General features: G+C 42.4%; 2 protein-coding genes across 2 annotated transcripts in view; one reads left to right on the top strand and one right to left on the bottom strand.

Moving 5' to 3' along the window:
- LOC308362939 (chaperone Ric-8A) overlaps positions 1-2902 on the top strand; it is a gene marked incomplete at both ends in the record, with an annotated part of 12971 nt that extends 10069 nt beyond the window's left edge. Inside the window, 2 exons of the mRNA XM_080835665.1 lie at positions 1658-1943; positions 2770-2902. Of these exons, the coding sequence (XP_080691791.1) occupies positions 1658-1943; positions 2770-2902 (419 nt within the window). The remainder of the gene's footprint in view (positions 1-1657; positions 1944-2769) is intronic.
- A 751-nt stretch (positions 2903-3653) lies between these two features.
- Positions 3654-13362, bottom strand: irf3 (interferon regulatory factor 3). The gene is made up of 11 exons (XM_080834342.1): positions 13183-13362; positions 12136-12303; positions 11676-11865; positions 10818-10861; positions 10195-10249; positions 10031-10096; positions 9546-9770; positions 6986-7076; positions 5384-5664; positions 4685-4806; positions 3654-3962 (listed from the first exon to the last, which is right to left on the bottom strand). The coding sequence occupies exons 2-11, from the start codon at positions 12298-12300 to the stop codon at positions 3843-3845; spliced, it is 1359 nt and encodes a 452-aa protein (XP_080690468.1). The 5' UTR covers positions 12301-12303; positions 13183-13362; the 3' UTR covers positions 3654-3842.
- Between the last annotated feature and the right edge of the window lie 596 nt (positions 13363-13958).

Genomic DNA, 13958 nt, shown 5'->3' with positions numbered 1-13958 from the left:
CTGCAAAGAGAACGGTACGGAACCGCAGTCTTCCTCTCCCTTAAGGCCTCACTCACAGCTCCAGAGGGAGGCTGTCATCTGTGTCGTTATGAAAGTCCTGTAGATCCTCTGTATGTTTCAGTTCCTCAGTGAGTCTGGTGCTGTGCTATCTGCCAGGGGATTACTCTCAGCAGAGTACACTGGTGCTGTGCTATTGGCCAGGGGATTACTCTCAGCAGAGTACACTGGTGCTGTGCTATTGGCCAGGGGATTACTCTCAGCAGAGTACACTGGTGCGGCGCTATTGGCCAGGGGATTACTCTAACGAGGCTACACTGGTGCGGCACTATTGGCCAGGGGATTACTCTAACTAGACTACACTGGTGCTGTACTATTGGCCAGGGGATTACTCTAACTAGACTACACTGGTGCTGTACTATTGGCCAAGGGATTACTCTAACGAGGCTACACTGGTGCTGTACTATTGGCCAGGGGATTACTCTAACTAGACTACACTGGTGCTGTACTATTGGCCAAGGGATTACTCTAACGAGGCTACACTGGTGCTGTACTATTGGCCAGGGGATTACTCTAACTAGACTACACTGGTGCTGTACTATTGGCCAGGGGATTACTCTAACTAGACTACACTGGTGCTGTACTATTGGCCAGGGGATTACTCTAACGAGGCTACACTGGTGCTGTACTATTGGCCAGGGGATTACTCTAACGAGGCTACACTGGTGCTGTACTATTGGCCAGGGGATTACTCTAACTAGACTACACTGGTGCTGTACTATTGGCCAGGGGATTACTCTAACTAGACTACACTGATGCTGTACTATTGGCCAGGGGATTACTCTAACTAGACTACACTGGTGCTGTACTATTGGCCAGGGGATTACTCTAACGAGGCTACACTGGTGCGGTGCTATTGGCCAGGGGATTACTCTCAGCAGAGTACACTGGTGCTGTACTATTGGCCAGGGGATTACTCTAACGAGGCTACACTGGTGCTGTACTATTGGCCAGGGGATTACTCTAACGAGGCTACACTGGTGCTGTACTATTGGCCAGGGGATTACTCTAACGAGGCTACACTGGTGCTGTACTATTGGCCAGGGGATTACTCTAACGAGGCTACACTGGTGCTGTACTATTGGCCAAGGGATTACTCTAACAAGGCTACACTGGTGCTGTACTATTGGCCAGGGGATTCCTCTAACTGGGGTACACTCTAATGACCCTCAACTTCCTTCGTTCTTATCATAAAAACCGTCAACTTCATTTCATCAGTGGGTTTCTGAGGCTGGCTTGGACTATACCGTGGTCATTATGAGCCTACTGTATCAGTGGTCATTTTGACAACATAAGGTGCACAGAGACACACGCACTACATTTAAGAAATGCTTTAAATCAAGAGGGTGACACACAGTAATGCTTCAAATCAAGAGAGTAACATGCCGTTCTTGTGAAGTGGTCCCTTGTCTGTGATCTATGATGTTAGCAGTGCAGTCACCAGCCTCCACTATCTCAGCTGTAGGGTTTAAAAAAGGTCAACTAGCAAACATCTCACAACATCGCCAACTCTCACACCTCACCACATCCTCCCCTGTGTGCTCCTCACGTCACGTCACGTTTCACCCGTTTCCTGTTTCCTGTTTCCTGCTTCCTGCAGTGCGGCGCTTCGTGAAGTACACAGGCTACGGGAACGCCGCGGGGCTCCTGGCCACCAGGGGGCTTCTGGGAGGTCATCGCTCCGGGAGCGGCGGCGGCGTCCAATCAGCACGCTACTCCAGCGACTCCGACTCGGACACGGAGGAGTACCGGGAGGCCAAGGGCCGCGTGAACCTGGTGACGGGACGCGTGGAGGAGGAGCAGCCCGACCCGATGGAGGGGATGACGGAGGAGGAGAAGGAGGAGGAGGCACGACGCCTGGTCATGCTCTTCAGCAAACTCTCACGGTGAGATCCTCCGTAGTATTATTATTATTGTTATTATTATTATTGTAACCTTACCCAAACTCTCACGGTGAGATCCTCAGTAGTATTATTATTATTGTTATTATTATTATTGTAACCTAACCCTTACTCTCACAGTGAGAACTTCAGAACTTATGGAGGTGTGTGTGTGTGTGTGTGACTAACCCATCGTGAGTATGTGTGTGTGTGTGTGTGTGACTTGTGTCCTAACCCATCGTGAGTATGGAGGGGGGTGTGTGTGGGATGCCAGACATCACCGTTGAGCGTTCTGAAGGTGTTTTGTGTGTCGTGGGCCTAATTCAAGGAATCACTGCCAAAAGAAGGTGCCCACTTGACAACCCTCCTCAAAGGCCCACGAAGGCATATTTGTTGTTGTTGTTAAGTATTGTTGGGTACCGCTATGATAGTTGTTATGCACCCTGTTGTGTTCTAATACTCAGTCTGGTTGCTTGGTAACAGTGAGAGGTTTGTTGTGTTCTAATACTCATTCTGGTTGCTTGGTAACAGTGAGAGGTTTGTTGTGTTCTAATACTCAGTCTGGTTGCTTGGTAACAATGAGGTTTGTTGTGTTCTAATACTCAGTCTGGTTGCTTGATAACAATGAGGTTTGTTGTGTTCTAATACTCAGTCTGGTTGCTTGTTAACAATGAGAGGTTTGTTGTGTTCTAATACTCAGTCTGGTTGCTTGGTAACAGTGAGGTTTGGCCACTGTGGAAAGTCACCCACCAACAACAAGAGGAATTAAACGTGTTTTCAGTGTAAAAAATATATATCCTCTTCAAATTCTGTTCCCCCATCTGATCATCAGAGAGAATATGATCCAGCCAATGGGCATGAGCGCAGACGGTCACCTGACACCCATGTCCAGCCTCATGACTGACCAGATGACTGAGGAGGGGGAGGAGAGCGGAGGTGCCGACGATCTGGAAGATGTAGAATAGAGGCAGACGAGGAAGAGAGATTCTGCTTCAGCGATCACCAGAAGCTTGAGGACATGATAGTGCTGCTCTCTGGCAAGCCATGTGTGGTTGTGTTCGTCCCCTTAAATAAACTATACCCCCATTCTTCTGTTTGTAGGAAACAGAAGGAGAAGCGAGTTTAAAAGAGTAGAATGCATACATGAAGGTATTAGTTTTGTGTCCAGGTCAGTTCTCAGACGTCCTGGTACAAAGGGGAAACTACAAACTAGGACATTTTTTAGGAGTTCCCCAGCAATGGCTGTCCAAAAAGAGTTCTTAAGTATGAAATGACCATCTCAACCAATTTAACCGATACCAAGGTTTATTCCCACAGTATCGGCAGCGCTTAAAGCACCTATTTTAGCCATGCAAGGTGATGTGAAGGGACATTTCAGTGCACTAGTAGTAAAGGGCATGTGAAGGAACTTTTCATTGGCACTAGTAGGTTCTCATCCTCGTCTTCGAGAGCACTGCATTTCCTGTCCGGACACGTTCCGTTTAACTGCAACAAGCATCTGCTTACTCTATCCATGTTACTTACACATGAAACAATAAATACGCACTAACTTATTTTTGCTGTCACGAATGTAAACACTTCTAGATGTATAATGATGAAATAACTCTGAAGCCATGATAAATAAAAAGTGATATAATTGTGCTCTTTACATTCTCTGTTTCAACACTTTTTTTTAATATTTCATCAAACAAACAGAGTATAAACCGAACACCGACTGTCAATAAAATTATGTAAACATTCATAGGTTTGTACATATCAATAGGACAACATTTCAGAGCAGCTGCCCAAATATGTAACATCATTTAAAAATAAGAATGTAAGGAGTTAAAAAAACAGATAGGGTCCCCCAAGAGAAACGCAGAGTTCGTTAAATAAACTGACATTTTCCAATCAGAGTATCCTTCATTAAGACATGTCCATCATCATCTGATCCAATGAGATCTGCAGTTCCACTGATGACTGTAGAGAAGAAGCTCCGCCATCCAATGCCATACTCTTCAGATTTTCCAGCGCATCAAAGATCACCTGGATGAACAAATACACACAGTTCTTACTCCAATAGTTACCGATCATCAACTACGTTAAAACCAGAATACACACAGTTCTTACTCCAAAAGTTACCGATCATCAACTACGTTAAAACCAGAATACACACAGTTCTTACTCCAATAGTTACCGATCATCAACTACGCTAAAACCAGAATACACACAGTTGTTACTCCAAAAGTTACCGATCATCAACTACGCTAAAACCAGAATACACACAGTTGTTACTCCAAAAGTTACCGATCATCAACTACGCTAAAACCAGAATACACACAGTTGTTACTCCAAAAGTTACCGATCATCAACTACGCTAAAACCAGAATACACACAGTTGTTACTCCAAAAGTTACCGATCATCAACTACGCTAAAACCAGAATACACACAGTTGTTACTCCAAAAGTTACCGATCATCAACCACGCTGAAACCAGAGAACTGAAGAAAGAGCGGCAACAGTGAGTGTTACAGGAGGAGTGTGTGTGTGAGAGAGAGAGACAGTGGTACAGGAGGTAGAGAAGTCGTTAGTAATCAGAAGGTTGCTAGTTCGATTCCCTGTCGAAGTGTCCTTGAGTAAGACACTGAACCCCTAATTGCTCCTGGTGTGCCATCAGTGTAGATGTAAAATGTATATACATCCGTGTAAGTTGCTTTGGATATAAGTGTCTGCTAAATGACTAAATGTAAGAGGAAGGACATCATTACCTCAACCATGATGAGTTTCTTGTCCCATGGTTTGAGTTTAGGGTCGGGCCATCTCTCCCCCAGGCAGAAGATCAGTGATATGGGAGGGCACTTGCATTGCTTCCTCATAAAACCCATCAACTCTGTCAAATGAGCGGTAGAATATCACACAAACATCTCATTCCTTATTCATAAAACCCACCAACTCTGTCAAATGACCAGTACAATATTACACAAACATCTCGCCTTGTTTGTCAACAAGTAAGTTCTTACAGTGAAATGTGAAGCAGAATCTTTATAGGACAATAATGCAGGTCAATCCACAGATAACATACTCCTGAATTACCCAATGTAGTGTCAAAGTAGCACACTGTCAAGCAGGGTTGGAAAAATAAATTGAGATTCTCTCTAGAACAATTCTGTCTCAATTCAGAAAAGTTCATAATCGATTTTTTAAATAATTATTACTATGTGTTGAAATGCAAGCTGCATCCATTATTGCATTGTTCATAGAACATAATTGTGACAAGGAAAAGCTTTTTCTCTTATAAAAAAATTGAGAAGGTAATTCGTCTAATTCGTTTTTATTTTTTTATTTGAGACACTGAGTAGCAAACTCAAATGTTTTTAAAATCGAGCTGCATCGATAATCGTGAGGTACCAAGAGATTCCCACCCCTACTGTCAAGTATCTATGCTGATATTCATCTCAATATCTCACCTTGGATAAAGTCTTTGAAGGAAAACAAGGGTTCGGCCTCATACTTTGTCAGCTCTCTGGGGGTTCTGCTCTGATCGTGCTTGTCAACGCTCCAGAAGACCTTGGAGTCGCCCTGTCGTCTGCCGTGTAAGACCGAGCCGATGACCCTCAGCTCCAGTCCCCCCCCCAGACTCCGCAGGATCTGTCTGGTCAGGTTGGCTTGGGTCTCGTCACGAATGCCGTCTGGATTAGGGAGGAAAACTGTCCGTAGAACAGGGTCCGAGTGCAAGCAATCTTCTGGTCTACAGAAGCCAAACACAGAAAAACACTGATTGAAATGTTAAAGGCAACCAGTGCAACTTTCGAGGCTTAAAAATAAATATTCAATTTCCAGTCTTTTTTACAACAACAACAATCGTTATTGAAACTTACTACGTGTAGAAAAGACTAGAAATTGAATGTTTATTTTTCGAGTCCCAAGCATCGAAAGTTGCACTGGGTGCCTTTAATACACATCTTCAGTATAAATAGACTCTAACGTGTTAGTCTGGTATCATTATTAAAGTTATTGAAAACGTCTGAAACTAAGCTTGAGAAGATGTGGTTGTGGGTGAATGGTACCTTACATCAATGAAATTCCATATAGGCTGAAATGCAACTTGTCACTACAGGCTGTGTACCTTGTTTTCTACTTTCTCTACTATCTACGAAATGCAGCTCCTAGACATGCAATTACAATCTATCTGAACTTAAAGCAGCAATTAGCTAACCAAGGCAAAAACCTTGCAAACACCACCAACAACCCAACAACACTCATAGAACCTTGCCAACACACTAACTGGTGTCTTTTGGCAGTTAAACTGGCAATGTCATGCTGTGAAAGCTTTTCTTCTTTTCTATTTTTGCAGGGTGTTCCAGCCCGGTATACAGAACTACATAGGGCATATTTTGGATGGCTAGTGGGAAAGACACAGGTGTTCTGTCCTTCACATGACCATATGCTATCAAAATGAATTTGAGGATGGTACCAACATTAGTTCCCTATAACACCATACCTCAAAAAGTGTCAAATTGTTACATAGTGTTACTTTAAGGTGCTATGAAACATATTGCAATGTAACTAACTTTTTTTAAATTTACATTATACCTCTAGATTTAAGTACAGAGGTCTTTGTATTCTTAACCACAAAGCCACCATACTCTATCAGTTTAAACCTCCTATGATAAGGCTACTAAATGGAAGTGTGAGAGTTTAAAACTCCTATGATCTTACAAGGCTACTTAATGGCTACCTGTATGCCAGTCTGAAGCCGCTCTCATCTCTACCTGTATGCCAGTCTGAAGCCGGTCTCATCTCTACCTGTATGCCAGCCTGAAGCCGCTCTCATCTCTACCTGTATGCCAGTCTGAAGCCGCTCTCATCTCTACCTGTATGCCAGTCTGAAGCCGGTCTCATCTCTACCTGTATGCCAGTCTGAACCCTGTACCTGTATGCCAGTCTGAAGCCGGTCTCATCTCTACCTGTATGCCAGTCTGAAGCCGGTCTCATCTCTACCTGTATGCCAGTCTGAAGCCGCTCTCATCTCTACCTGTATGCCAGTCTGAAGCCGGTCTAGTCTCTACCTGTATGCCAGCCTGAAGCCGCTCTCATCTGTGACCAGCTCTTCCATCTCAAGGTGACCTCTGTAGTGGACCACCACCTTAAAGCAGGTCTCTGCCAGAACGAACAGAAATTAGACAATTAAGACGAACAACGATTAGATTCAAAGAAATGTAATGAATGCACATTAAATGCAAGTGCCAGTAGTCTGCAGGAATTGAACACTCCTGGTATTTACTTTTGAATGAGGGATGTACAATGTCTGATAAATGTAATGAATTTAGTTTTTGCAAAAATGTGTTTGAATGTAGAGTATGTGTAATCTTATAAAATGTCGTTGGTGATATGATAAATCAAAATATTGTGCATAATATACATTCAGGGATTAAAGCAAAAAAAAATCATCTGACTGAAAAAAAAAAAAATCGGCCCTCATTTTGGGTCGTGGCTGCATACCGCCTCGATATTTGAACTTCACGTGGTCTATTATCACTTATTGGTTCAAAGCTAGGGCATAAAACCAATATTTTTTGCAAGACTTCACCATTCTTGTTAATGGGCTATAAATGACAAAATGATTTACTGAAATCCAGGGGCATTTAACAAAAAAATTGGGGGCACTTTTAGAAACTTGTGAAATAACATTTAACCTTTGTTCAAAATAATAAACACACTTATTTAGGCTTACAGTATATGAATATGAACAATTGTCATCAAATGGCAATAATAAGACTATTAGGCATTAGTCTACAGATTCAAAGTGTTTTCTTAGATTTTTTGAACAAAAACCAAACAGACAACGTAAATTAGACAATCCTATTCTTCTTTCTTTGTGGTTATTAGTTGTTATAGTAACAACAACTAATACAATCTTTTTAAAGGTAAAAAAAAAATTTTAAACAACTATTAACAATCGTTTTTGTTTCTTTGTTTTTTAATAATAATAACACATTATATTTATGGATTTTTGTGTTACCTTTATTCATGTACCTACCATAGTAGGCCTACAGGAAATACAGATTAGACTAGTAAGCTAGTTTGCAAGCAAGCCTTTGTAGCCAACGTACTATCAGAGATAGCTAACGTTAGCTAACTAACATTAAACTAGCTTAACCGAACTAAATCATTTCTAAAAGTATTATTACTAGTTATCATTCACCGTAGGTGATGCGTGTTGTTTGGCGCTTGGTGACAAAGTACCATGTATTTCTGAACGTTTTCGCTCCCCTTGATGGAGCCAGTAGATGAATTTACCTGTGCTGGTTTGACAACGATTTGGGCAACTCGTTGTCCACAATTCCGACATGCCTTGAAAACAAAACCGGTCTTTTTATCAACGTCGTCGTCATCCTCCACCACAAGCCAATCTAGCTTTCATTTTTGACAGTCGCTGGGTGTGTGAATTTTATCTTTTAGAACCTGAGATGGTGACAGAGACTGCGCTGGTCCTCATCTCTCCTCACTCTCGCAGTCACAGGTCTGATTAGGAAGCGCTCCAAATGTGTTTTGTTAGAACGTTTGTTTCTTCACGCAACAGTCAAGGCGAAAATCAAAACATTAAATGGCAACTGACCGGGTCATATAGGCTACAATGTTTTTGACACGTTCATTGAATAAGTATTACTCTCCTAGTAATTTTAGGGGCAAAATTATATTTCTTAGGGGTAGTTTTGCCCTTTGCTCTCGTGTATTTCCGACGCTGAAATGTGCAAATCATATCAGTGTCTCATTTTTGGCCTTATGCGAGCCGAGTTGACGGAAATCCGTCATAGCGACGGAAAACTTTAATCCATGTACATTGGACAGTATAATATATTACATAAATAAATAAATAACATTGGCAGCGATGTTTATGATGAAAAACTAGCAAGTCAACAACTTTCTTAACAAGGCCAAACATCAAGCAAGCACAACACAAGACTTAGTAAGACCGCTAATAAGTTATTTATGCCAGAATGTAACCGAAAGAAGGCCAGTTTGGCGTCTGACTTGCATTCTTTTGTCTTGTCTTGCTCTCACCAACGGGTAAAAGCCAGTTTCAGACTGACTCTCATTTGGTCTCTCGCTCGGCTACTCTCTCTTTTTCTCTCCCTCGCTTCCTCTGACAACGTCTTCCTTGGTTTCTTCGTCGTTACTGTGCTAGTTTCTTCTCATCTAGTTGTTGCTGCGTGAGGTGGTGCCATAAAGCATTACATAGTTCTTGTGAAAGGTGTCGCGCCCTGTCCACCAAAGTGACACACTGCAATACCATGCGTATCAGAGGTGCTGTGGCAGTGGCCGACGCCATTCTCTGTATTACCAGTCAGTGCACCACCAAACTGATTTTGAAGCTGTTATTTAAAGGTACAATTGTTAAATAATATTGCTTTAAAAATGTGTTTCTCAACAACATGAAACACTTCCTTTTTAAGATAAGCATACAGGCCCACTCATGGACTACATAGGGGTCTGGTTATAATAATAATAATAATACAAATAAGCTGAATCTCAGAGTGCCACAGTACATAGTACATGGACTACATAGGGATCACTCTTACCCTAACTCATGGACTACATAGGTAGGGGTCTGGTATAGGTTCTTACTGAAGGGAGTGCTCTCTGGCGCGGCCGCCTCTGGCTGTATCTCCTCCACCTGGGGCGGTTCTATGTGAGGTCCCTGCTGAACCACCTCTGGTAGAAACAGCGGCGACTGCAGCACCCCACCGAGGGTCTCCTGGACGGGGCAGCTCTCTTCCAGAAGGGCACAGTCTGTCTCGGGTCCAGCCATGGTGTACAGTAGCACACTCTCTCCAGCGGCCAGAGGAAGAGCTGGAATGGTAAAGTTCATTAGGTGACTGAATACACTCAGGAGTTAACTTGTCATCTGCTCTTTCAGGTGTTAACCTTTCATCTGCTCTTTCAGATGCTAAGTAAGCAGTGGATATACAAATGATGACTGCCAGCAAAGTGGAGTAAGAAATGAAAGTATGAAGTTTAGTTACACCTGTTCTTTCATAGGCTCTCTATATCCTGTCTTTCGACCTGTGCTGCTGTGCTCATATGTGACAGGTCAAAGGTGATAGGCCTACCTGCTAGCGGCTCATATATCTGTAGTTCGCCCATGCACTGCTGCAGTATATCCGACCCATTGTTATCTGGAAACCAGAGTGACACAACCACAATGAAAATCATTAGATATCATTTCACCTTCAGAGGTGTAAAGTCTATTTCTTCACGAATGATAAGGACTCACTTTGGCTGAAAGCATCTTCTGCCAAGTAGATATGTTCAAACACGGGCAGGGGATCCTAAAGTACACACACTCATTCGGTAAGTCACACAACAGACGCTTATTTAACGGCAATACATTCAAATACATTGTGTGGTTTCTTTGAGAAAATGTCATCATGACTTCTACTGTTACTCATAACCATTGTTTGTATCAATGATGTCTGCTGTCTATGAGGAGAATTCAATGAAATATAACATGTATGCATGCACGGAAATGTGAATGCATGGATGGAAATACATATAATAAACAGTACCAGTCAAAAGTTTGGACACACCTTCTAATTTTTTGGGACATTTTTTCTTTACTTTTATTATTTTCTACATGGTAGATAACACTTTTTTTAGTTTAGTACATCATTTCATTTCAAGTGTTCTTTCATAATTGAAATGTCTTCAGTATTAATCTACAATGTAGAAAATAATAAAAGTAAAGAAAACACTTCTCCAAAAAATGAAAGGTGTGTCCAAAACCTTTGACTGGTACTGTTTGCATGCACGGAGATGTGAATGCATGGATGTAAATACTGGAATATAAATCCCCTCAACGCGTACCGTATCAGGAGGGTTAGGGTTAGGGTTAAGTACCGTATCAGGCGGGCTGTCCAGCTCAGGGGAGGCTTCACAGGAGGCTTGCAGAGACAAGAGGAGAGGAGAGGAGAGGAGAGGAGAGGAGAGGAGAGGAGAGGAGAGGAGACAAGAGGAGAGGAGTGTTGGTTTAAGCTGCAGACATCCAAAGAGCACTTCAGTATCATTCCCCTTCTTCACTGCTCTGTCATTCATTCAGTTTCCATGGTGACAATGAGACAGAGTTTCTGTCTGCATCAGATCGTTTGAGCAGACAGTCATTTCAAACTGTTGTTTCAACTTATTAGTGTCTGTATGTGATAGTTGCTCAGGCTTAGGGCCAATGTAAGAACAGGCCCCAAAGAGAGGTGCAAACACTCTATAGTAGGCCTACGGTAGGATCACAGGGACACGAAACAAGCGCATGCTAGCACTCATCTGTTCTTTAGCTAGTTCAGTAAAGTTAGCAAGGCAATGATTTCTTAGTGGACATTACAAAAGCAATAGTCAAACAGGCCACACAAGCACAAGGGTTCTATAAAGCAAGGGTTCTATAAAGGAAGGGTTCTATATCCTCCAGGAGAGAGTTCTACGTTCTAAAGGTCTTTCAATGGTCTCCATGGGGACCAATGACTGCATATAGAGAACAACTCATTATTCTTCTCAGAACCCTCAGTGCAAGTGCAGACTTAAGTCTTTGATGAGCTGATTCATCTCCACAGTTACCCTGTACTTAATGCCATTCAGTAGACCCATATGATTGGCTTAATGCAATTCAGTAGTGCCATATGATTGGCTCCCTCCTACCTCTGCTGTGATTGGCTCCCTAATCCCTCTGCTGTGATTGGCTCCCTAATCCCTCTGCTGTGATTGGCTCACCACCTGACGTCGATCCCTCCCCTCTGGGCCAATGGTAGATCTTGTGAGGGTTGGCGACGTCTTTCTTGTTGTCGTGCAGCAGAGAGAAACCCCTCGCTCTCAAGGCTGCCCGGAAGTTTCTCTTCCACACCGAGGGGTCTCCTGGCGTTCTGCCGTCTGACTGCTTTCCCAGACTGGTCTCCGCCCACGCCTGACCATAGAAATCACAATGATGTCCAACACAAGAGCAAAAATCACACGCCCTACCGTCAACTTATAGAGCAACACAGGAACAAGAAACTCCACTTTCTTACACGAACGTCAAAGAGGTCAAACGATTTACACAGAAATATATTTTTATTTAATTTTTAGATATTTACAAATAACTGCACAGAGGTTTAATTCATGTTATTATTTAAGCAACTTTGGGTATTTAGAGCAGCGCTGTATAAAAATGAATTATTATAATTATTAAATTCACCTTGAAAATGAGAACATCTTCGCTGTTGGAGTCCTGCCTCAGCGCGTGCTTCCACGGGATGCAGAACTCCGTTCGCTCGTCATTGGTCCAGTGAACTCCCGGGTAGCACCCGCTGTCGATCTGCTCCCGTAGCCACGGGATCAGCAGCGGTTTGGAGGCGGCCATCACCTGTACACAGGTGGGCAGGAACAACATTTACATTGAGTCCTTTAGCTTAGCGGACGCTTTTGTCCAAAGCGACGTGCAGGGGAGACAACAGTCAAGCTAAGAGCAATACAAACCTGGTGTAACAATAAATACTACTTTACATAAGAAATAGAAAAACGACATAGAAAAGAAAAGAAGAAAATGCAGGAATGTAAGTGCAAGTTAAGCACTAGTCAAGGTGCCAAAGCAATACTGATACCGGCGATTGTAACCAGCATTCAATAACACAGGTTCAGCCCCTTTGTTTTTTTTTTCAACCAAAATGTTCTCATGATGGCAGATAATCCACTACATATAACACCAAGCGACCCCTATTTACAATAGTATTTGTAACCCCTTCCGTATGAAATATGTCACATTAGCCTGAGGATGCTGAAACAAAAAAGTTATTCTATCACTTCCCCACTGGAGTCACGTGACAAGTATGACTAGCTTCTATCGGTAATGCTGACTTTTGATGGGTAGCAATAAAAACATAAATACAAAATATGGACTTGGAATACATGTTAACTGCAATAGAATCTTACATAGTCTAACATATTATTTAGGTAGGTCTAAAGCCAGTGAGATAGACCTGTAATGGACATTGTAGGCTTACAGGTTCTCACAAACATTAATAGGCTTGTTTATTGTTTATTAAGTTACAACATGAAGACGATTAGATGGCACGTAGACGAACATATTATTCATGCAACATGGAAACGTGAAGGCATTTGATCATAATAACGTAACGTTAGGCTTCCTCTTGCAAAGCCGAATGTATTCCGTAGAGCAACCTTACAAAAATAGATTCACAACAAAATGCATTTAAAATAGTCTCGTCATTGCGAACCAGCCTACCTGTCAGATCCAAAGGTCAACAATGTAAGGCGATCTTCAAAATGACGTGTTCTGTTCAGTTTCTATTCTATGTAAACGCGTGGCACTGTATCGACCAGGTATGGCTTTCCAAATCTGGTGGACTGTATTTATGATAACAACTGCTATGTATTACACAGCAACTGTTCCGACTTCTCAAGAAACCCCTTTCACCCAGTTTCGTTTTCTATGTGCTTCGTCATGCCCCGCCCTATTAAAAAAAAAAAAAAAAAAAAACTTTATAAGTCATGTGTAGTATTTGTGGGTAACCACTTGAGGGCGCGACGAAGACACAACCTCGTTCCTCGAAGAAAGGAATTTCCCTAAAATTCCATACATTCTGTTAAAAGAGGACATTGAGCAGGTTCTGGTTTGAATGGGGAAGCTGTTCTAAATCTGCCACTAGCTTTAGGGAAGGTTCATTCCTACTCCACAGCCTGAGAAAATGTCTGCCACTGCAGTGCTTAATTTCTGTTGTTAGAAGATCAATTTTCGTGGTACCATGATAGCAGAGTATTTACAAATTAACCCTAGACATTTGGGGGTTTGTTTCCTGTGAATACGCCATATAGTGTTTTTCTTTTACCAACCCCCCTGTAAATACTGGGCTAAAACTTCGGCCCAGCAACTTTGGTCACTTTTACTAGCTTATTCCTGGACATCATTCAGTTAAAAAAAAAACATAAGGCAGAACAGGAATCTCTCACAGTTGAATGACGATCACGAGTTACATGTACCTAATATAAGCCACTGGATCA

The sequence above is a fragment of the Sprattus sprattus genome (assembly GCF_963457725.1).
Source record: "Sprattus sprattus genome assembly, chromosome: 3".
Taxonomy (NCBI): domain Eukaryota; kingdom Metazoa; phylum Chordata; class Actinopteri; order Clupeiformes; family Clupeidae; genus Sprattus; species Sprattus sprattus.
Note: the sequence above shows the minus strand (reverse complement) of the source record. Positions and strands in the feature narration are given on the sequence as shown.

Coding starts and splice junctions, on each gene's coding strand:
- irf3 (XM_080834342.1), bottom strand. CDS start 12,300: ATGGCCGCCTCCAAACCGCTGCTGATCCCGTGGCTACGGGAGCAGATC. Junction 10,862..11,675: donor GGAGGGATCGACGTCAGGTG/GTGAGCCAATCA, acceptor TGTCTCTGCAAG/CCTCCTGTGAAGCCTCCCCT. Junction 10,250..10,817: donor TGGACAGCCCGCCTGATACG/GTACTTAACCCT, acceptor TGTGTACTTTAG/GATCCCCTGCCCGTGTTTGA.